At 37.1% G+C, this 22,855-nt stretch overlaps 2 protein-coding genes across 2 annotated transcripts in view; one reads left to right on the plus strand and one right to left on the minus strand.

Annotated features, from left to right (window-relative positions):
- Nucleotides 1-16,603, minus strand: part of LOC128655553 (armadillo repeat-containing protein 1) — a 63,725-nt gene extending 47,122 nt beyond the window's left edge. The window contains exon 1 of the mRNA XM_053709154.1: nt 16,511-16,603. The gene's annotated coding sequence lies outside the window, so the exon portion shown is untranslated. The remainder of the gene's footprint in view (nt 1-16,510) is intronic.
- A 158-nt stretch (nt 16,604-16,761) lies between these two features.
- MTFR2 (mitochondrial fission regulator 2) overlaps nt 16,762-22,855 on the plus strand; it is a 48,138-nt gene continuing 42,044 nt past the window's right edge. Inside the window, exons 1-3 of the mRNA XM_053709155.1 lie at nt 16,762-16,829; nt 19,110-19,244; nt 20,297-20,392. Coding sequence (XP_053565130.1) covers nt 19,182-19,244; nt 20,297-20,392 — 159 coding nt within the window. The 5' untranslated portion in view covers nt 16,762-16,829; nt 19,110-19,181. The remainder of the gene's footprint in view (nt 16,830-19,109; nt 19,245-20,296; nt 20,393-22,855) is intronic.

Raw genomic sequence — 22,855 nt, forward strand, 5'->3', positions numbered from 1 at the left:
ACACTTCATATGCCCCCTAAAACTCATTTCAACCGCATAAATCTATGCTTAGCCCGTTGATGGCTGCTGGATTTTACGCGCTCCATATCTCCTCTATGTATACTTGGCCATTGTATGTGATTGAAGCACTTTTTTTTTTATAAGATGCCTTACATACTGACACGCGAACTGTCCGATTTTGATGGCAGATAATAATGCATGTACATTTCCTAATATAATTGGGGCATATATTTATCATTATAAGTTAGCGCTTTTATATATTATGTTATACTAAAATTACGGGACAACCAGTTTTATTTCTCATGTATCTTATAAACTAAGAAAACTGAAGTTCATTATTTGGGACCCAAGAGCAGCCCCTAATGTTCATGGTAGCCTTCTATAGCCCTATTTTTATTTTCATTTTGTGAGGCCCAAAAGTGGTCTTATTTACCATTTGGAAGGCCATAAGCTTAACTGGCAAATTGGATGTTCACTACTAGTTCTACTTAATGTTCTAGAATTTTGATGTGTACAGTTGGAACTGTTTCCCCTCTTTTTGTACTGCTTATGTTGAAAAATGTTGCCTGTATGCCGTACATTGAACTTCAATAAAAACTATTAGAAAAAAAAAAAAAAGGAAAGTTGTATACTATGTCCGAAAGAAAACTTGGGTTTCATGTCCCTATAAGCTTTGCTATGAATATGTAGGACTATCATCCAAATACAGTTTGAGCAGTTGAAGCAGAGATTTAATTTTTTTTACTTATTTTTTAAAGGGCTATAATAGTTGAAAATTCTCTAATCCATGATGTAATCTGCATAATATTTTAAGATTAGCAACCCTGCACTACTTTGCAGGGTGAATCAAATAGGTAGAAGTACTGTTCCGAACCCGGAGAGCACTGCTGAGCCCAACAGAAACCACCATTAACCCAATCAGTAGCTGAAGCCAGACGACTCAGCTGTGTAAACAACAAGTCTGATTGGATTAGCGGCAGTTTTCGCTCTGGACTAGGAGTGCTTTGTGGAGGTTAAAAACACACAAAGAGACCATGTCATTTTTTTAATGTTATGGCCCTTTAAAATCGACTGGGTGGGTAAAAAAAAAAAAAAAAAAAAAAAAAAGGAGGTCCCAGACAGCTTCTCATAAGAATCCTCATTTGAAGGTTGAAAATTCCCTCTATTGAATGAGGGGTCATATTCCCCCCATAACTTGCAGAGGACCCCCAAAGTAACTGATCACCTGCACCACTAGCGACGTTCTTAATAAGGGGACGGGGACTGTTTCAAATAGAAAGTAGGCTGTGGAGCTTGTGTTGATGAGAAATGAGCAAGCTGCAGAGGGAATCAGAGGTGTATCTTAAAAGTGTATGGAATATTTCCCTTTTCTTCCATACATCATAGTTTATGGCGCCCAGGAACGGTATCTAAGGACAGCTTGAAACTAGACATTACTTCTTCCCAGTAATAAGTGAGAGGGATACAAAGCAGCAGATATGACTCCATTCTCACAATATGCAGCTTTGTGTACAAGAACCTAAGAGCTGTATATCCTCAATATGCAATACTATAACTGGGCCATGCTAGCGAGGTGGGACATGTTTCTGTAACGTGAAATAGGTTTGTTTTGTTGTAATATCATTTTTTTCTTCCTTATGCAACTATTACTAATCTACCATGGGAGAATAGAATCCTTTTTTATACATGGATGTGTTGAGCATGGAGACAAATACAGTTAGGTCCACAAGTTTTTGGATACTGATAATGTCATGTAACTAGCATTTATTTATAAAATATTTTACCAGGAAGGATACTTTGAGATTTCTCTCATTTTCAAGTATGTCCTGGGACCACAAAACATTTGTCCAGCATAGCAGAGGTAAAATGTTCTTGTAACCTTAAAGGGACAGTCCACACAGCTGACACACTTACTTGTTTATTCTCATTTTAATAGAATACTTAGCTATAATACTGCTATGTAAAAAAATTAATATAATTAAATAAAACTCCAGGAGTTACAAAGCAGATACAAACAGAAAGTTGCAGGGACCGTTACTATTACGGCTTACACCTACTGCATGTGCGCAATGATTCTCACTATACGTCATCGCTACAATGAGCACAAGTGTAGGGAAAATAAAACAAAAATTACATTCAGATGGAGACACACACACATATGGACTACTTTGTAATACACGGTGCAGTAGGACTGCCTTGGGAGATTATTTTTTATTTATTTTTTTATAAAGAAAGTGTCAGCAGTGTAGACTGTCCCTTTAAAGTACAGACGTCAGCTTTAATTTGAGGGCATTTACATCCAAACTGGGTGATTTAGGAATTACAGCACTTTTTATATGTAGTCCTTGCTTCTTAAAAAGGACAAAAAAAGTAATTGGATAATTGACTGAGAAGCTGTTTCATGGCCAGATGTAGGCTGAGCCCTTGTTATTTGATTAACAATTAAGCAGTTAAAAAAAAAAAAAAAAAAAAAAAAAAAAAAAAAAAGGTATGGAGTTTATTCCAAAATTGTGAAACCCTATTGAGAGTTCACAGCAGCAGTTTCCAAAGAGCTGCCAACGCAAGTAAAGAAGGTCATCAGATGAAGAACACAAAAAAATAACAAAAACCATCTGAAAGATACCAGAAACAATAGTAGTGGCCAAATCAACAATTTGGAACATTTCTTAAAAAGGAAGAAACGCCCTGGTGAACTCACCAACCCCAAAAGGCATGGACGGCTATAAAAAGAGAACTGTGGTAGGTGGTCACAAAATTATTTCCTTGGTGAAGAAAAACCCCTTCCCACATATAGCCATGTCAAAAACACTCTCTAGGACAGTGTTTCTGAGCTCCAGTCAAATGTACCTTAAAGTGAATGTCAAGTTTGATGAATCAGTGCCCGGTTTTTAAAAACCCTATTAAAAAACAGGGGCACTTTCATTCATCAAACTTTACATTTCACTTGTTTTGTTAAAATACTTACCTTTTAATCTTGAAAGCCGCTCCAGCGTTTCCCCCGCAAGCCTCTTCATATGTCAAAAATGACTAATCCGGCTTCCTCCAATCACGGTGTTGCCTCAGGCAATGATTCCCCTGGGGGGTGGGGAAGCCGTGATTGGAGGATGCTGTATTCGTCATTGCTGATGTATGAAGTGACGAGCGGCAGGAGGGGGAAATTTCTGGAGCGGCTTTCAAGATTAATAAGGTAGGTATTTTAACAAAACAAGTGAAATGTAAAGTTTGATGAATGAAAGTGCCCCTGTTTTAATAGGTTTTTTTAAAAAAACCTGGCACTGATTCGTCAAACTTGACATTTACTTTTTTTTTTTTTTTTAAATAAATTTTTATTGAGGTTTTGCGAAGACAGTACAACTGATATAAGACATCATATCTTTGCTTCAAACTTGAGCAGTACATTTCAAGTAAATAACTTTTACAAAATACAATGATGAAATTTTCCATATAGATAGTCCTATAAAGAGCTAAACAGAACAAGAATGGAACAGGAACCTCATTTTCTTTTCACAACCTAAAAGTTAGCTATTTGAACAGTCATGACAAAAGCCATCGATTTAGAGTAGGTTGATAAGGGGTAGTTAGAATAATATCAAAAATGGAGATATCTTTTCACGGTGTGAATTATATGGTGAACTATAAATATATGTTAGGTGGAAGATATTAAGGTTAGGATACGGCATAGGCAAGACAAGCCGTGCAGTTAGTCCTCCTAGAGTAGGAGGTCCATTATAAGGGGGGGGGAAGGGGGGGAGGTGATGGATAGGTGCGGCAAGAAGGATATAAAGTTTAATATCTAGTATGAAATAAAATCCTAGAGGCTCATTGTGGGTTAAGGAGGAGATAATTAGATAAATACGACATACAGTATGATGTAAGTATTCAGACTGCTACATTGTAGGGTAGTATAGTCCTGTATGTGAGATCATTGACATATTGGATATCAGGTGAACATTGAGAGTAAAATGGTTACCCGTTAGGCTAATGGTATATCCGGCAAGATACAATTACTCATACCACATAGAATATAAAACTGGGGAGTTTAGACATGTGGAAATGAAAAATATATATAATGAAGTAGGATAGTACTGAGAAACAGTTTCAACTTGCAGGCATACTTGCTTGTCCAAAAATATATAAGTGGCACTGAAGTAAAGAGGGCAGCAGTTAGCTAGGCATTGTAATGAAAATATGAAATAAGACAGCTTCAAACATTTATGATTTCTGTTCCCTGTTCCCCGCCGCCCAGACACGGGCCCTATGCCCAGGCGGCAAGACAAACAGGCAGCTATAATTACAGTATGCGTAGATATTTTCCGGGTAGGAAATCATCCTAAAAATACTAATGTGTCATACATCAAGAGTATTGTAGTCCCAGGAGCCGATTGTGAGATTTCAGAGAGCATTAAGCACACAACATTTTAGTAAACAAACAGTGAATAAACCATCTAATAGTGCTAGTAGTTATAACAGCATTAAATTAGGGACATTAGTTTACAGCAAAAATTTGCATGATTACCTATTATAGTATAGAAAGCGCAAATAATAAAGTTTTAAATGGTATGAATATGCTGAAAATATTAGCACCTAATGCCACATTATGTTTAGTAACATATAGATTGTTGCTAGGGCTTAAAGGTTAACTAGTTAACTCAGAGCAAATAACGTGTAGCATGAATAACAAAACCATTGCTATATTAGAAAGTCAATTTAGTGGTTAAGTGTAATATGACTTGAAGCATAATAGACCTAATAGGGCTTTTAATCCCGCTGCTAATACTGCAGTATAGATAAAGTAGTTTTCAGTGCTCTAGATTACAGTAAATGGACACAGCGTTTATCTGAACTATAACAGAACATACTAAACAGTTAATTAGTCAAGGTATTAGCTTGGGTAACTGTGTTTCCCAGTCTGACTAAGGGAAAAACACAGAACATACTCCACTCATAAACAAAATGCACATATAGAGATATAGGAGGTAGCATATGTAGTCTAAGAGCTAGACACAATATCAGACATACATAGTAAGAGATTAATAATATCGTAACAGTGCAAGAACTATCAGATCAAATACATTTTTAACAGTGTCTCTCTGAGGTCTATAATCCAATCTAACATCCAGTGTGAATAGATTAGGCTACCAGGAGGTAAAAGGAGCAGGAGCTCTATCCTACCCCAGCTTTCAGGCTGTTGCGAGTATCAATTATCCTTAGCTTAAGCTCCCATGGACGAGTCAGAGTCCCAGGCAAGTGAACAGCCTTTGGATGCAGCGTGGTATTAGGATCCGACTCCTTGCCGTCAACTAGGGCCAAGTCTATCTTTTGTTGGGCAGGTAGCAGACTTACCCACTTTAGGGGGAGCTTAAGCGATGCACGTCCCTCTGTCCTTGCATTTAGATTTATATGAACATGAGCTTCCTCCGCATCTACATAGTCCGCCGCAGTTCCCATGTCAGAGGGCCCCCAGTCAGCCATGGACTCGTGTGATGGAGTGATATCGGGGCAGCTCCTCTTCACCGGTAGTGGGTTGGTAAGTCCCTGCGTTTGGAGTGCCGAGAGTGGAGATGATGGAGCGCTGCAGGGGGAAAATTCTGTGTCTCCGGAGGAGGGCGCACCAGTAACTGTGCTGGCGAGGTCCTTACCTAAGGGATTGTTATGGAGAGCTCCACACACAGGGTCAAGGGAAGCTGTAAAGGCCTCCCGGTACTGCCGCAACAAGGAGCTGATTTCCCGCAGGAGGGCATGTGGGTCCATGGTAGGTGCCGGTTACTGGTAGCGAACTGACGTTAGATATGACTGCTAGTCAGGAGGTGAAGTTCAAATAGTTGCGCCCCAGCGCCAGGGAAAGACAGCCGCAAGGAGGCCTCCACAGTATGTATATAGGTCTGAGATACTGGCTACCTCATGGCGATGCACTAGAACGAAGCAAGAGCTGTATTTTCGTCAAGCTTCCCAAATCTGTATATCGTCATTACATAAGCATAGATTTGCCAGGGTGATAGGTGTTTCAGAAAAAAAAAAATTTTTGCTGTATTTTCTTATAGAAAAGATCCAAATTAAGCAGTAAATGCAGGAGCTCTTGCTATACACGTCCTATCACCCCGGCGGTTGGCTCCGCCCCCTTGACATTTACTTTAACTAACCAAGTAGGGTATCTGAACTAGGGCAAAAGGTGAAATAAATCAGCTGGTGGGTGAAAGCAAGTTAGAACCCATGGTTACGGATTTTTTCACCTGTGCTCTAGTTAAGATATCCTAAAACTGGCCTGTTATGGGTACTGAAGTTGAGAAGTACTGCTCTAGGAGGCAGGCATATTGTTGTCAAAGTCTACAATCAAGAGAAGACTTCATGAAAGTAAATACACAAGGTGCAAACCACTGGTAAGCCTCTAGGATAGGAAGGTCAGATAAGAAAACAGAAAAAAAAAAAAGTCTGCCCCGTTCTGGAACATTATTTTTGGATGGATGAAACCAAGATCAACCTGTGCCAGAATGATGGGAAGAAAAGTGTATGGAGAAGGGAAGGAACGGCTCATGATCCGAAGCATACCACATCAATATGAAAAATGGTGGATGTAGTGTTATGGAATGGGCATGTATGGCTGCCAATGGAAATGGGTCACTAGTGTTTATTGATGATGTGACTGCTGACAAAAGCAGCAGGATGAATTATAAGGTCTATACTATCTGCTCAGGTTCAATAAATTTCTGCAAAACTGATAGGACTTCATGTCACTGTACAGATGGACAATGGCCCAAAGCACGTTTTTGTGCTTTTTTTTTTTTCCTATACGCTTGTTGTGCTTGGTGTTTTTGTAAAGCGTTTTGTTTCACTCGCGTAGCCTGTCGTCGTGTTAGTGCTCATCTGATGCTGTATGGATATTTAACACTCCTGAAGTTTGCTTAAAGGGACAATCTACACTAAAATAGTTATTGTTTAAGAAGAGAGTTAACTTTCTGCCTGTTTCTAAGCCACTATAGACAGCCTTGTATTACATGCTTTTTTATTTGCTTTTCACAACAGGAGACTGCTAGTTCATGTAGGCCATATGGATAACATTGTGTTCATGCACAAGGAGTTAAGATTTAGCACAACAGTACTAAATGCAAGTAAATAGATAATAAATAAAGAGTCATGTGATCAGGGGGCTGACAGAAGATGCTTAGATACAAGGTAATCAAAGAGGTTACAATTATATTAATATAACCATGTTGGCTATGCAAAACTGGGGAATGGATAATAAAGGAATGATCTCTCTTTTAAATCTATAAAAACTCTATTGTAGACTGTCCCTTTAAGCCTCTAGTGAGGGGGTAAGTTTTCATTACTTCCAAGAGCTGCTTTATTTGGGTGTAAGTTTGCTTTACTTACCCTACCTTTATTGCTAGGTTTAAATTATTGTCTATATGTTGATTCTCATTGGTTGCCTGTTTTCCTTTTCATTCTGGAGCATACCGATTCTGTCCCCTCTTTTGCCATTACTAGTACCACAGAAGCTAGATCCTCTGAACACTTTCCTACTAATATAAAGTGTATTTTTTGCAAGCTGGTTGATGTATTCCCCCTGCTCAGCTTTGCAAATCATATACAGATCATCTTATGCATTCTAATCAGTCTAATGCTGCTCTTGCTTCTAAGGGTATCTGTCCTCCTTCTGTTTGTGCTACATAGGGGATTTCTTCAGATTTTTGCTCTAGGATTTAAAGATTTTGTACACTATACTATGGGGCATATGTATCAAGCTCCGAATGGAGCTTGATGCGCCGTGTTTCTGGTGAGCCTTCAGGCTCGCCAGAAACAGCAGTTATGAAGCAGCGGTCACAAAGACCGCTGCTCCATAACCTGTCCGCCTGCTCTGAGCAGGCGGACAGACATCGCCACAATACAACCTGATCGAGTATGATCGGGTTGATTGACACCCCCCTGCTGGCGGCCTATTGGCCGCGAGTCTGCAGGGAGCGGCGTTGCACCAGCAGCTCTTGTGAGCTGCTGGTGCAATGCTGAATACGGCAATCGTATTGCTCGCCGTATTCAGCGAGGTCTGGCGGACCTGATCCGCAGTGTCGGATCAGGCCCGCCAGACCTTGATACATATACCCCTATATCTGAGATGTTGGTGGCCATGCCCCCTCCATTTAAGCGTAAGAAGGTGGTTTCTGATAATCACTATACTAGCTTATCTGATTTAAGCAAGTCAAAATCTGTTAAGCTGGATGTTCCAGGTCTTTGTGCTTCTGATTTGTCCTCTGAGGGTAAAGTGTTTTCGGAAGATCAACAGTCAGTCTCTGATCAGGAAACTGAATCTTCCTCTTTTTTGTTTCAGCTTGAACACGTGTCCTCTTTTGAGAGGAGTGGTGTGTACTTTAGGGGTTCATGATTCTAAGGTTTCTGAGGATAAGTCTGTTAAACTTATTTTAATTAATTTTTTAAGCCCTTGGTTAACTCACCTGAAGTATTTCCAGTCCCTAATGCGATCTCTGAGATTATTTCTAAAGAGTGGCCTTAGCTTAGGGGGCCTTTCTCCCTCACATTAAAAAAAGAAGTCTCAAGGGTAAATCTAGGGCTTCTAACCATTTGTGTTCCTTTTGACAATCTAAGAACCAGACGTCTTCCATCTTTTCACAGGGTTCTTCTGGCTTCTCCTAGAAGCCAATACCTAATTGGAACAGATATAAAACAGTCCAAAAAGCCTGTTTCCATTACCAAGTCTGCATTAAGGTGCGGCCCCCGATCCAGATCTTCTGATAGGGGGCAGATGACATTTTTCAGTGGGCTTAGTTTCATTCTGTTCAAGATCCTTGGGTTATAAACATTATTTCACAAGGATACAGAATAGGTTTCATATCAAGGCCTCCCAGGGGAAGGTTTCTTCTAGCTCATGTTCCCGAAGAATCCTGTAATAGCAGGAGCCTTTTTCCCATCAATTTAAAATTTTGAGTTGTTAAGTGTAATCGCTCCAGATCCAGAATTGGAACAGGTTCAGGGTTTCTATTCCAACCTCTTTATTGTTCTCAAGAAAGAAGGAACTTACAGAGCCTGTTCTGGATTTGAAAACAAGTTTCTCAGGGTTTCTTCTTTCAAGATGGAAACTATTCGGACAATACTTCCTCTTGTTCAACAGAGACCATTAATGTTCTCTATAGATCTGAAGGAGGCTTATATCCATATCCCTATTCACATGGATCACCATCATTTGCTAAGGTTAGCATTCCTGGAGAAGCATTTTCAGTTTGTTGCTCATCTGTTTGGTTTGGCTACTGCTCCCAGAATCTTTAGGAAGGTGTTGGGGACTCCCTTATTGGTGCTAAGGGATCAGGGTGTGTTAGTGTAGTGATGTCCAGTTCATGAACGAATCGTTCATTTGAACTGGTTCTTTTCAGTGAACTGTATGAATCAGTTAACCAGACTGAACTGATTCGTTTGCAAACAGTTCACTTCCTGAGTCTGCAGCAGCACTGGTAATATCCTAGAGTGAGTTCTGCTTCTGCTAACTCCTCCTTTGCAATGTTTCACACAGCAGAATCTCACTCTAGGATCATATTACCAGTGTTGTTGAATCAGTGTACTGTTAGCTAACTCGTTTGCAATGAATCAGTCTGTTAACAGTTCACTGATTCAAAAGAAGTGAACTGTTTGCAAACGACTCAGTGTACTGTTAACTATAGTAACTAACTCCTTTGCAATGAATCATTTAGATAACAGTACACTGATTCAAATATCAGGTCACACTCACAGCAGTTCTCAACAGACCCCTGCATTTACCCCCTAACTGCAACTTACATTAACCCATTCAGCATCCCATGTTTGTTTGTATATATATATATATATATATATATATATATATATATATATATATATACACATATATACATACAGTATATAAATAAACAAATATATATATATATATATATATATATATATATATATATATATATATATATATATATACACACACACACACATATATACATACAGTATATAAACAAATATATATATATATAAATATATAATTTGTTTATTTATATACTGTATGTATGTATGTATATATATATATATATATATATATATATATATATATATATATATATACATACACACATATACATACAGTATATAAATAAACAAATTATATATTTATAATGGCGGCTAAGAAAGCACGAAGCTTAAGGGATATCTTAGTGAAAAGTCAATTCACTAGAGGCTACTCCAACTCTGATTGGCTGAGGAAAGATAGGGGAATAAAAGGTAGCTATCCCTGTGGGCACTGTGTGTACTGTGCCCACATGGATAGCACCAAGAAATTCTCCACCCAAGAGGGGATCTCCTATGACATTAAATTTTTCTTTAACTGCCAATCTGAGGGAGTTATTTATCTCCTTCGCTGTTCGTGCCCAGTCTTTTACATGGGAAAAACCAAAAGACTCATAAAGGACCGGGTACAAGAACATCGAGATGACATTCTACATGCCAGGGATACCAATGTGGCAAGACACTTTTGTTCTTTCCACAATGGTAATGTGGATTCTTTGAAATTCACTATAATTGATAAAGGTATCACAAACGGAAGGGGTGGTAATAATGAGAAGGTTTTGTTACAAAAAGAGAGTAGATGGATTTACAAACTAGGAACCAGATACCCAGTAGGTCTAAATGATAAACTTGAATATGCCAGCTTCTTGTAAAACTATATATAAAAAAATGTTTTAATCTTAATATATTTGGGATGGAGTATATGCCATATAGGTAACTTTAGTTTCAAATGGATGAGATTTGGGGCTTTGTTAAGGAATTAGGCTAGCCCTCTTTATCCATATCTATCTATTTTGTTTGAAACTTAATAGCTAATTAAGGGTAGTAATGCTACTGCAGCTCTGAGAAGAGCAATTTTAGCATGTGATTAGGTTCACCTGGGATACCAGGTGAGCCTTTAAATAGAGTAAGTCCGGAGTGGATTTTAGTATACCCTGATGAACCCCTGAGACACACACTGGCTGTGGGGGTGAAACGGTCGTTGGTATTGTTGTGTTTGCAACACTTATGGGTGTTGTTTCAGGAGCAAGGTCGACTTAACTCCTGTATTTTCATGAACATTTCTTGGTTAAAATATGGTTTTCTAGCTCGCATGGCTACCATATACCTGTTTAGAATGGAGTGCTGCCCTATATACTTCCTTTCGGGCAGTAAACTGTGAGATGGAGAACTCAACCTAATCCCTCTTTATTTCCTGCAACGGTGCAAGTGATTTAAGCAGTTGGGAGAGCTGCGCTTCAAGTGACGGTACATCTTGGTAGAGAGTAACGGCTTTTCAGTGAGCAGCGCTGAGTGGAGACCTGGTTTCTTCCCAGTATAGCCGGACACAGAGTCATCTCATCTATCAGCTATAACACAAGTAAATGCAAGTGGTGGAAAGCGTGTATGTTTTTTGTGGTACTTCTTGAAACAGACGGCATTTGCTGCAAAGCTTTGGGAGAAGCCTGGTTCTTTTTCTCATCAGCTGTTTGCCGAGCCTACATACACACCCCTTTGCGAACAAGCCACGGATTGGATTTCGGTGACAACTGGGAAACTCCTCTCTTGTGACGTCAGACGCCAACACACAGGCTTCGTGTGAGCGGTGCACCCGCTAAGAGGTTACCAAAACATAAGCTAAGTTTGCCTGTTTTACAAGGATATTATTTCCTATACCTTGTCACACATGGAACTTGTGTATACGTATTTCATTATACGGACTATTCTTGCTTTAATCTGATAAGTGTATGCATCGTTTGATTAATAGGCTGTGAATTGTATATCTTTAAGCCTGTATATGCTCTCATCTTGCTTTATCTTTTCAATGAAGTATACCCTTCTATCTTATGTTTCACAGTGTGATATTTGCACGCTTGACTAGCTGTGTATACAATAATATATATGCATATAATATATACCCTGTGATGTTAGCTACTTGAGATAGAAATTAGTATGCGTAGGCAGTTAACTCTTCATTTCTATTTTTCCTAGATTTGTTCCTTTTTAAACTTAAAGGGACACTGAACCCAAAAATGTTGTTTTGTAATTCAGAAAGAGCATGCAATGTTAAGCAACTTTCTAATTTACTCCTATTATCAATTTTTCTTTGTTCTCTTGCTATCTTTATTTGAAATAGAAGGCATCTATGCTTTTTTTGGGTTCAGTACTCTGGACAGCAATTTTTTATTGGTGGATGAATTTATCCACCAATCAGCAAGGACAACCCAGGTTGTTCACCAAAAATGGGCCGGCATCTAAACTTACATTCTTGCATTTCAAATAAATATACCAAGAGAATGAAGAAAATTTGATAATAGGAGTAAATTAGAAAGTTGCTTAAAATTTCATGCTCAATCTGAATCACGAAAGAAAATTTTTGGGTACAGTGTCCCTTTAAGTTACTTTTGCCTGGCCTGGCCAAATTTAGTAACTTACTATATGTGTTTGGGAAAATAAATTGGAATATATTTTAAATAACAGTCGTTCTGTGTGCTCTTTGAATCCCTTGCTTTTCTCAAATTACTAACATATAATTTGAAAATTTCTCTTTCTAAAATTTATTATTCATAAATCTAAATAAGGGTAGCACCAGTTTTGGACTTAGACAGCATTCATAGATCTACTCTCTCATATTTTCTTTACTTAAAATATATATATATATATACATACATACAGTATATAAATAAACAAATTATATATATATACATGCATACATACATACAGTATATAAATAAACAAATTATATATATATATATATATTTTTGTTTATTTATATACTGTATGTATAGATGTATGTGTATATATGTATGTGTATATATATATATATATATATATATATATATATATATATATATATATATATATATATATATATATATATATATATATATATATATATATATATATATATATATTAGCTGTTGCTAAGTAAAAGTTAGCTTAGATATAGAGGAAGAACAAAAAAAATATATATATATATACACATACATACACACATACAGTATATAAATAAACAAATTATATATATATATATATATATATATAATTTGTTTATTTATATACTGTATATATGTATATATATATATATATATATATATATATTTTTTTTTTTTTTGTTCTTCCTCTATATCTAAGCTAACTTTTACTTAGCAACAGCTACAATATATATATATATATATATATATATATATATATATATATATATACATACATACAGTATATAAATAAACAAATTATATATATATATATATATATATATAATTTGTTTATTTATATACTGTATGTATATATATATATATATTTTTTTTTTTGTTCTTCCTCTATATCTAAGCTAACTTTTACTTAGCAACAGCTACAATATATATATATATATATATATATATATATATATATATATATATATATATATATATATATATATATATATATATATATATATACACAAACATGGGATGCTGAATGGGTTAATGTAAGTTGCAGTTAGGGGGTAAATGCAGGGGTCTGTTGAGAACTGCTGTGAGTGTGACCTGATATTTGAATCAGTGTACTGTTATCTAAATGATTCATTGGAGTTACTATACAGGGAGTGCAGAATTATTAGGCAAGTTGTATTTTTGAGGATTAATTTTATTATTGAACAACAACCATGTTCTCAATGAACCCAAAAAACTAATTAATATCAAAGCTGAATATTTTTGGAAGTAGTTTTTAGTTTTAGCTATTTTAGGGGGATATCTGTGTGTGCAGGTGACTATTACTGTGCATAATTATTAGGCAACTTAACAAAAAACAAATATATACCCATTTCAATTATTTATTTTTACCAGTGAAACCAATATAACATCTCAACATTCACAAATATACATTTCTGACATTCAAAAACAAAAAAAAAACAAATCAGTGACCAATATAGCCACCTTTCTTTGCAAGGACACTCAAAAGCCTGCCATCCATGGATTCTGTCAGTGTTTTGATCTGTTCACCATCAACATTGCGTGCAGCAGCAACCACAGCCTCCCAGACACTGTTCAGAGAGGTGTACTGTTTTCCCTCCTTGTAAATCTCACATTTGATGATGGACCACAGGTTCTCAATGGGGTTCAGATCAGGTGAACAAGGAGGCCATGTCATTAGATTTTCTTCTTTTATACCCTTTCTTGCCAGCCACGCTGTGGAGTACTTGGACGCGTGTGATGGAGCATTGTCCTGCATGAAAATCATGTTTTTCTTGAAGGATGCAGACTTCTTCCTGTACCACTGCTTGAAGAAGGTGTCTTCCAGAAACTGGCAGTAGGACTGGGAGTTGAGCTTGACTCCATCCTCAACCTGAAAAGGCCCCACAAGCTCATCTTTGATGATACCAGCCCAAACCAGTACTCCACCTCCACCTTGCTGGCGTCTGAGTCGGACTGGAGCTCTCTGCCCTTTACCAATCCAGCCACGGGCCCATCCATCTGGCCCATCAAGACTCACTCTCATTTCATCAGTCCATAAAACCTTAGAAAAATCAGTCTTGAGATATTTCTTGGTCCAGTCTTGACGTTTCAGCTTGTGTGTCTTGTTCAGTGGTGGTCGTCTTTCAGCCTTTCTTACCTTGGCCATGTCTCTGAGTATTGCACACCTTGTGCTTTTGGGCACTCCAGTGATGTTGCAGCTCTGAAATATGGCCAAACTGGTGGCAAGTGGCATCTTGGCAGCTGCACGCTTGACTTTTCTCAGTTCATGGGCAGTTATTTTGCGCCTTGGTTTTTCCACACGCTTCTTGCGACCCTGTTGACTATTTTGAATGAAACGCTTGATTGTTCGATGATCACGCTTCAGAAGCTTTGCAATTTTAAGAGTGCTGCATCCCTCTGCAAGATATCTCACTATTTTTGACTTTTCTGAGCCTGTCAAGTCCTTCTTTTGACCCATTTTGCCAAAGGAAAGGAAGTTGCCTAATAATTATGCACACCTGATATAGGGTGTTGATGTCATTAGACCACACCCCTTCTCATTACAGAGATGCACATCACCTAATATGCTTAATTGGTAGTAGGCTTTCGAGCCTATACAGCTTGGAGTAAGACAACATGCATAAAGAGGATGATGTGGTCAAAATACTCATTTGCCTAATAATTCTGCACGCCCTGTAGTTAACAGTACACTGAGTCGTTTGCAAACAGCACTGCAGGAAACGGATCTGCAAATCTGCGACTCTACAGTTCACCTACTGAACATGAGGTAGAGCCTCTACCTCATATTCAGTAGGTGAACTGGTGAATCGGTTCATGAACCGGTTCAGTTAATCGAAATGAACCGATTCACCCAGAAGAACCGAACTTCACATCACTATGTTAGTGGTTCCTTACCTGGATGATATCTTGTTACAGGCTCCATCTTTACATTTAGTAGTATCTCATACCAACAGACTACTAAGACTCTCACCACTTTTATGAAAGAAAATATAATTATAAATAAATTAATTTAATTAATGGTGGTGAGAGTCCACAACCACTTTTTTCTATTTTGATTATTTTTTTCTGGCAGCTGTTTGAGTATGCACTTCTTTTTTTCCTGCTCATTTTTGTATTGCTCTTATGTTTTTTTTCCCCTACCTTCTTATTTTTTAGCTTCACTATACATTAGACTAGTTTCCAGTGAGGGGTTTTAAGGGCTCTAGGAGTTTTGAAATATTTGCCTCTTCCTAGTAGCCAGGAATATAATTCTCAGGAGTAATGGAACATGGACTTTCACCACCATGAAAAGAAACAAATTTATCAAGTAAGCATAAATTATATTTTCTACAGTATAGGTAAGAACTATAGAAATTGGCATCACCTAAATATTTTTGGGCTACATACAAAAGCAGTCTGTTTAAAAACAAAAACTGATATATTAGGTGAAAAGATTGATATGGAAGTTAGAAAACCCCCCACTAAAATGCCCTATACAGAAACAAATCATCACTCCCTTTGTTAAAATAGAATATATTAGGGTTTATGTTCAGGTGTTTGTCAAGATGTTATGTATTTTCTGTGAATTTTGGAAAACATTTACTCTTCTATCTAATTCTTGATTTGTATAGCGTGTTTTTAAATGTGACAACAGGCAAAGTTAGCAGCGAGCATCCGTTTAATAATACAATTCTTACTGAATTACAAGTGTATCCCCCTTTAAATCGGATGACTAGCAGTGATAAATGTGCTTATTGAAATGATGCTTAGTTATACGGAATATTAGAACCTGTCAAATGATCCAAAACACCCATTTTCTATTGGTTAAAAGTGAAGCGTTCTTAACCAATCACAGTAGTACAGTATGTATTAAAAAGAAAACGTGAAAATGTTAAAGCGGAACCAAAAAGAATTAAAGCTGGGTACCGCATTACCTGCGATTACTGTCCATAATACAAAGCTCACATGTTGGGGTTTAAGAAGAGAAAATTATATATATAATATATATAAATCTAAAACATCACATATATTAAACATATACTGGACACACAAAACCCTGCAGCACTCACGTGTACAGGACTATATGGAACCTGCATACACCGGAATCTCCAGATCCCCCAGAGCAAAACCCAGTGGTTGTAACCGTTGCGGTGTATTCTTCCCCCGGAACACACTGAGCACTCAAACACATTTGATTGGTGGCCTCGCTTCCTTAGTGTGCGCTTGGCAGGGAATCGACCAATCAAGACTCGACATTTTGTCATGTGGCGCTGAGTTTGAATGCAGTACTACTGCTGGGAAATTAGCTGTTGTACTTCTGGTTTACGGTGTGCAACTGAGGAATCCGAGAGATCCCGCAGAGCTCATGAGGCGGAGGGGAGAGATCTAGTGAGTAGCATTTTTTCTTGTGATCTTGTTCTCTATAAACATTATTAAGCCCAAAGGCTACATAATGCAGCCCTCTGGCGAACAGTCATATCAAACTGCACAGAGCAATTGTATATCTAATTCTGAAGGACACACACTCAAGCTTCATGTTGTGCTGTCGTGGGTTTAGCTTCTCAGTGAATTTGCTTTCGTTATTCACATTATAGTAGCCTCATCTGGTGAAATATGGTTACACAGAAGAACATCTAGGAAAGAAAGAACCTATGTGATCAATTGTAGTCATTATTTTGTATTTCCATGGTAGCTTCAATCATCTTTTAGACAGGTTTTGTTAAATCTTGGATAAAAGCACCATAACAACTGTATTTCTTATGTCTAACCTTTTTATATTTCTGCATATGCAGAAAAGTACTCCCTGACTTCTGAGAGGTGTATCTGCCTCTTATGGAAAGCTGTTTAGAACAATGCCCTTTTACATTCCAGATATATCAACCTTCTCCTTTTGTGAAGGCCATTTATTTTAGTTTCCAGTGACAGCCAGGATAAACAATTTGAGTGTACTCACTTGGGGCTCAATGATCTAAATCTCTTTGGGCTGGCCACATTAAAGTGCCATAAAACATGTTGTGATCTGTGTCTATCCTAAAATGACTAAGTAAAAATAGTTTGCTGTTTTTTTGTAAATGCTGGCAAGTATTTTAAAATAATTTTCAAAAATAAGCAAAATTAGTTACATAGCCGTGCTGTCTGGAGAAGTCTGATCCACCTCCCCTTATCAGTGTTTAGCATCACAAACACTGCCATTGTATTTCTGAGTTCACAGCAGTTTATTTGCTTCTAGGCATGCTCCAGCAGATAATGAGTGTTAAAGTCTTGTATTCTACAAAACCAAAGGTGGATATAGATGCAGCCATATCATAATTTGTATGGGGGGAGTTAGAGCTGTACAATTCAGAAACTTAAAAGAAAGGGTTAATGGTGAGGCACTGCAGTATAAATTTGCAGGTAAAGTAATTAAAGTACATATTATATTTTGTCTCTATCCCAACTTTTTTATGTCCCTTTAAGGGATAGTCTAGTCAAAATTAAACTTGCATGATTCAGATAGAGAATGCAACTTTCTAATTTACTCCTATTATTAACTTTTCTTCATTCTCTTGGTAACTTTATTTGAAAAGCCGAGAATGTAAGCTTAGGAGCCCATTTTTGGTTCAGCACCTGTGTATCGTTTGCTGATTGGTGTCCGATCTGGCGAGGTTTAGATAATTACACCCTTGGTCTTAGCTTCAGCCATTAATTAAATTTTAAATTACAAATTTGCTCCAGCAGAATGCCTAATAATGCGTAGGTACCACAAACCGGCAAATAGGTGGTATTTATTTAGCAAATTTTCCTTTAATTTATCTCTGAAAATCGTTTTTTCCCCCCACTGCCCCAGAAAGGTTGGAGTACATATTCTTAAAGGGCCATTCAAAAAGAAACAAAAAGAAAATGCTCTGAGTAATGTAGGCATTTTATTATCACACTGTATATACCTGTGTTTAACCCATTCAAATGGGTTAAACACACAGTTAAAGTAGGCTTCAGAGCAGCAATGCACAACTGAGATCTAGCTAAACACATCTAATGAGCCAATTTTTTTTACTCAAAGAATACTAAGAGAACAAAGTAAATTCAATAATAGAAGTAAGCTGAAAATTAAACAAAAATTTTCACTATGAATCTTTAAATCAGTATGAGTGATTTTGCCTATTCAACAACAGTTTGAAATTATTTGCAAATGCTTATTTTGTATATAGATCTTTTGCTGTGCTTAAAGGGACAGTATACACCTATTTTCATATAACTGCATCTAATAGACACTATTATAAAGAAAAATATGCACAGATAATGATCTCAAAATCCAGTATAAAACCTTTTCAAAAATTACTTAGAAGCTCCCAATTTAGCACTGTTGATGAGGTTAGACTGAAACACCCAGTGAAAGGGTCTGGGGGAAAAAGGCAGACACTCCACCCTCCACCCTTCCCTAGCATTTGAAAAGACTCTTAAAACAAACAGGAGCAAACAGGAGTCTGTAGACATCAGTATACATCTAAATCTTTGGGGCTTGATTAGGAGTCTCAAAATCAGCACAATGTTATTGTAATAATTTGTTTACACAAACACAATCCTGGAGTAGTTTCCTTTTGTATTCAGTAATATTCACAGAAGCAATGTAATTTTGTGTATTATACTGATACATTCTTTAAATAAATCTTTTCCTTTTTTTCCCCTCAGGTGATTTTAGCCAGAAGAATGTTTTGTATCTAATGCAAGATCATTTTTCCATATTATCTTCAATGTGCCTAAATGTCTTTACTTTTGGAGATCATCAGACAGTTGCTGGATTATTTTGGAATACCAGCCGAGCAGGTTTGTTTGATTATTTTTTTAAAGGGACATTATAGTCATTTTTAATCTAATAGTTCCATTGTACATCTAATTTTATATCAATATATACGTATTAAATATGATGTAGGCATTTTTAAATATTTTAATATTAATAATACCAATTTCACTGCCCACAAAAAATCAATGTAATACATATCCAATAATTAATTGAGTCGCCTGTATTAGTGAGTGTGGCTACATCAGTGAATCTGAAGCTCCTTCCCCTGTTAGCTCTAACTCTGCAGTCTCTGCATATTCTATCTGTCGCTCAAACGCTGAGCCAGCCCCTCTTTGTAGGTGCACGGCTCAGCGGGTTTATTTAGCAACCTGGTGTTTTCGCTGAGCAGATAACTCTTAATATAAAAAGAGCTGTACTGAAATGAATTAGATCAATAGTTTAAATACACAGTAGAAGTATCGCTCAGGACCCACAGACCACTGCGGGTTTCGGGTGGAAACAGACACTGATCCAATCAGCAGTGCTAGTTGCAAAACTCAACTGTGTAGCTACAGCTGGTAATTGGATCGGCGCCAGTTTCCACTCAGGACTTGCAATGTTCTGCCGGTCCTTAGCGGTACTTCTACTGTGTGTTTAACCTTTTTGCAGGGATTGAACACGGTATTGCCGGGTCAACAGTCTTAAAATTACATGCTCTGTTAGTCTAACAAATTATAGAATGTAAGTTTTTCGACTATTTATGACCCTTTCATTTTTATACTTTTTTTTTTTTTTTTTTTTTTTTTTTTTTTTTTGTTAAGGTTGAGTCATATTGCTATACTTTAGCAGTAAGCACTTTTGTAATTTATTAATTTGAGGGCGTTGCCATTTCTTAATGGGAAATTTAATTTTAATTTACCATAAAATATTTCGTTATGCTTAGTGAAAAGGACTTTGTAATGTCGTTATTATATATAGAATGGTCCAGTTGCTAAATTTGGATTGTTACAGTGTCATATCATATGAAATTACCAATAATTTGCAGAAATGTAATTTAAACATGTTTAATATCATTTCTTTATCTTGTTTTTGGCAGCTTGTACAAATATGGGAGAGTCATACCATCAGGCACAGATTTATTCACGTCTTAGTTGCTCACCTGCCTTTATTATTACCAGAAAGAAATTTACAGGTATGCTGGTGCAAAACGCATTTTCTTTCATGTAATTAGCAAGAGTCCATGAGCTAGTGACGTATGGGATATACATTCCTACCAGGAGGGGCAAAGTTTCCCAAACCTCAAAATGCCTATAAATACACCCCTCACCACACCCACAATTCAGTTTTACAAACTTTGCCTCCGATGGAGGTGGTGAAGTAAGTTTGTGCTAGATTCTACGTTGATATGCGCTCCGCAGCAAGTTGGAGCCCGGTTTTCCTCTCAGCGTGCAGTGAATGTCAGAGGGATGTGAGGAGAGTATTGCCTATTTGAATGCAGTGATCTCCTTCTAAGGGGTCTATTTCATAGGTTCTCTGTTATCGGTCGTAGAGATTCATCTCTTACCTCCCTTTTCAGATCGACGATATACTCTTATATATACCATTACCTCTGCTGATTCTCGTTTCAGTACTGGTTTGGCTATCTGCTATATGTAGATGAGTGTCCTGGGGTAAGTAAGTCTTATTTTCTGTGACACTCCTAGCTATGGTTGGGCACTTTGTTTATAAAGTTCTAAATATATGTATTCAAACATTTATTTGCCTTGACTCAGAATGTTCAACTTTCTTTATTTTCAGACAGTCAGTTTCATATTTGGGATAATGCATTTTAAATTTAACATTTTTCTTACCTTAAAATTTGACTTTTTCCCTGTGGGCTGTTAGGCTCGCGGGGGCTGAAAATGCTTCATTTTATTGCGTCATTCTTGGCGCGGACTTTTTTGGCGCAAAAATTCTATTTCCGTTTCCGGCGTCATACGTGTCGCCGGAAGTTGCGTCATTTTTTTGACGTTATTTTGCGCCAAAAATGTCGGCGTTCCGGATGTGGCGTCATTTTTGGCGCCAAAAAGCATTTAGGCGCCAAATAATGTGGGCGTCTTATTTGGCGCGAAAAAATATGGGTGTCACTTTTGTCTCCACATTATTTAAGTCTCATTTTTTTATTGCTTCTGGTTGCTAGAAGCTTGTTCTTTGGCATTTTTTCCCATTCCTGAAACTGTCATTTAAGGAATTTGATCAATTTTGCTTTATATATATGTTGTTTTTTCTCTTACATATTGCAAGATGTCTCACGTTGCATCTGAGTCAGAAGATACTACAGGAAAATCGCTGTCAAGTGCTGAATCTACCAAAGCTAAGTGTATCTGCTGTAAACTTTTGGTAGCTATTCCTCCAGCTGTTGTTTGTATTGATTGTCATGACAAACTTGTTAAAGCAGATAATATTTCCTTTAGTAAAGTACCATTGCCTGTTGCAGTTCCTTCAACATCTAAGGTGCAGAATGTTCCTGATAATATAAGAGATTTTGTTTCTGAATCCATAAAGAAGGCTATGTCTGTTATTTCTCCTTCTAGTAAACGTAAAAATTTTTTTAAAACTTCTCTCCCTACAGATGAATTTTTAAATGAACATCATCATTCTGATTCCGATGATTCCTCTGGTTCAGAGGATTCTGTCTCAGAGGTTGATGCTGATAAATCTTCATATTTATTTAAAATGGAATTTATTTGTTCTTTACTTAAAGAAGTACTAATTGCTTTAGAAATAGAGGATTCTGGTCCTCTTGATACTAATTCTTAACGTTTAGATAAGGTATTTAAAGCTCCTGTGGTTATTCCAGAAGTTTTTCCTGTTCCTAATGCTATTTCTGCAGTAATTTCCAAAGAATGGGATAATTTGGGTAATTCATTTACTCCTTCTAAACGTTTTAAGCAATTATATCCTGTGCCGTCTGACAGATTAGAATTTTGGGACAAGATCCCTAAAGTTGATGGGGCTATTTCTACCCTTGCTAAACGTACTACTATTCCTACGTCAGATGGTACTTCGTTTAAGGATCCTCTAGATAGGAAAATTGAGTCCTTTCTAAGAAAAGCTTATCTGTGTTCAGGTAATCTTCTTAGACCTGCTATATCTTTGGCTGATGTTGCTGCAGCTTCAACTTTTTGGTTGGAAACTTTAGCGCAACAAGTAACACATCGTGATTCTCATGATATTATTATTCTTCTTCAGCATGCTAATAATTTTATCTGTGATGCCATTTTTGATATTATCAGAGTTGATGTCAGGTTTATGTCTCTAGCTATTTTAGCTAGAAGAGCTTTATGGCTTAAAACTTGGAATGCTGATATGGCTTCTAAATCAACTTTACTTTCCATTTCTTTCCAGGGTAACAAATTATTTGGTTCTCAGTTGGATTCCATTATTTCAACTGTTACTGGTGGGAAAGGAACTTTTTTACCACAGGATAAAAAATCTAAAGGTAAAAACAGGGCTAATAATCGTTTTCGTTCCTTTCGTTTCAACAAAGAACAAAAGCCTGATCCTTCATCCTCAGGAGCAGTTTCAGTTTGGAGACCATCTCCAGTCTGGAATAAATCCAAGCCAGCTAGAAAGGCAAAGCCTGCTTCTAAGTCCACATGAAGGTGCGGCCCTC

This window comes from Bombina bombina, chromosome 4 (assembly GCF_027579735.1).
Source record: "Bombina bombina isolate aBomBom1 chromosome 4, aBomBom1.pri, whole genome shotgun sequence".
Classification (NCBI taxonomy): domain Eukaryota; kingdom Metazoa; phylum Chordata; class Amphibia; order Anura; family Bombinatoridae; genus Bombina; species Bombina bombina.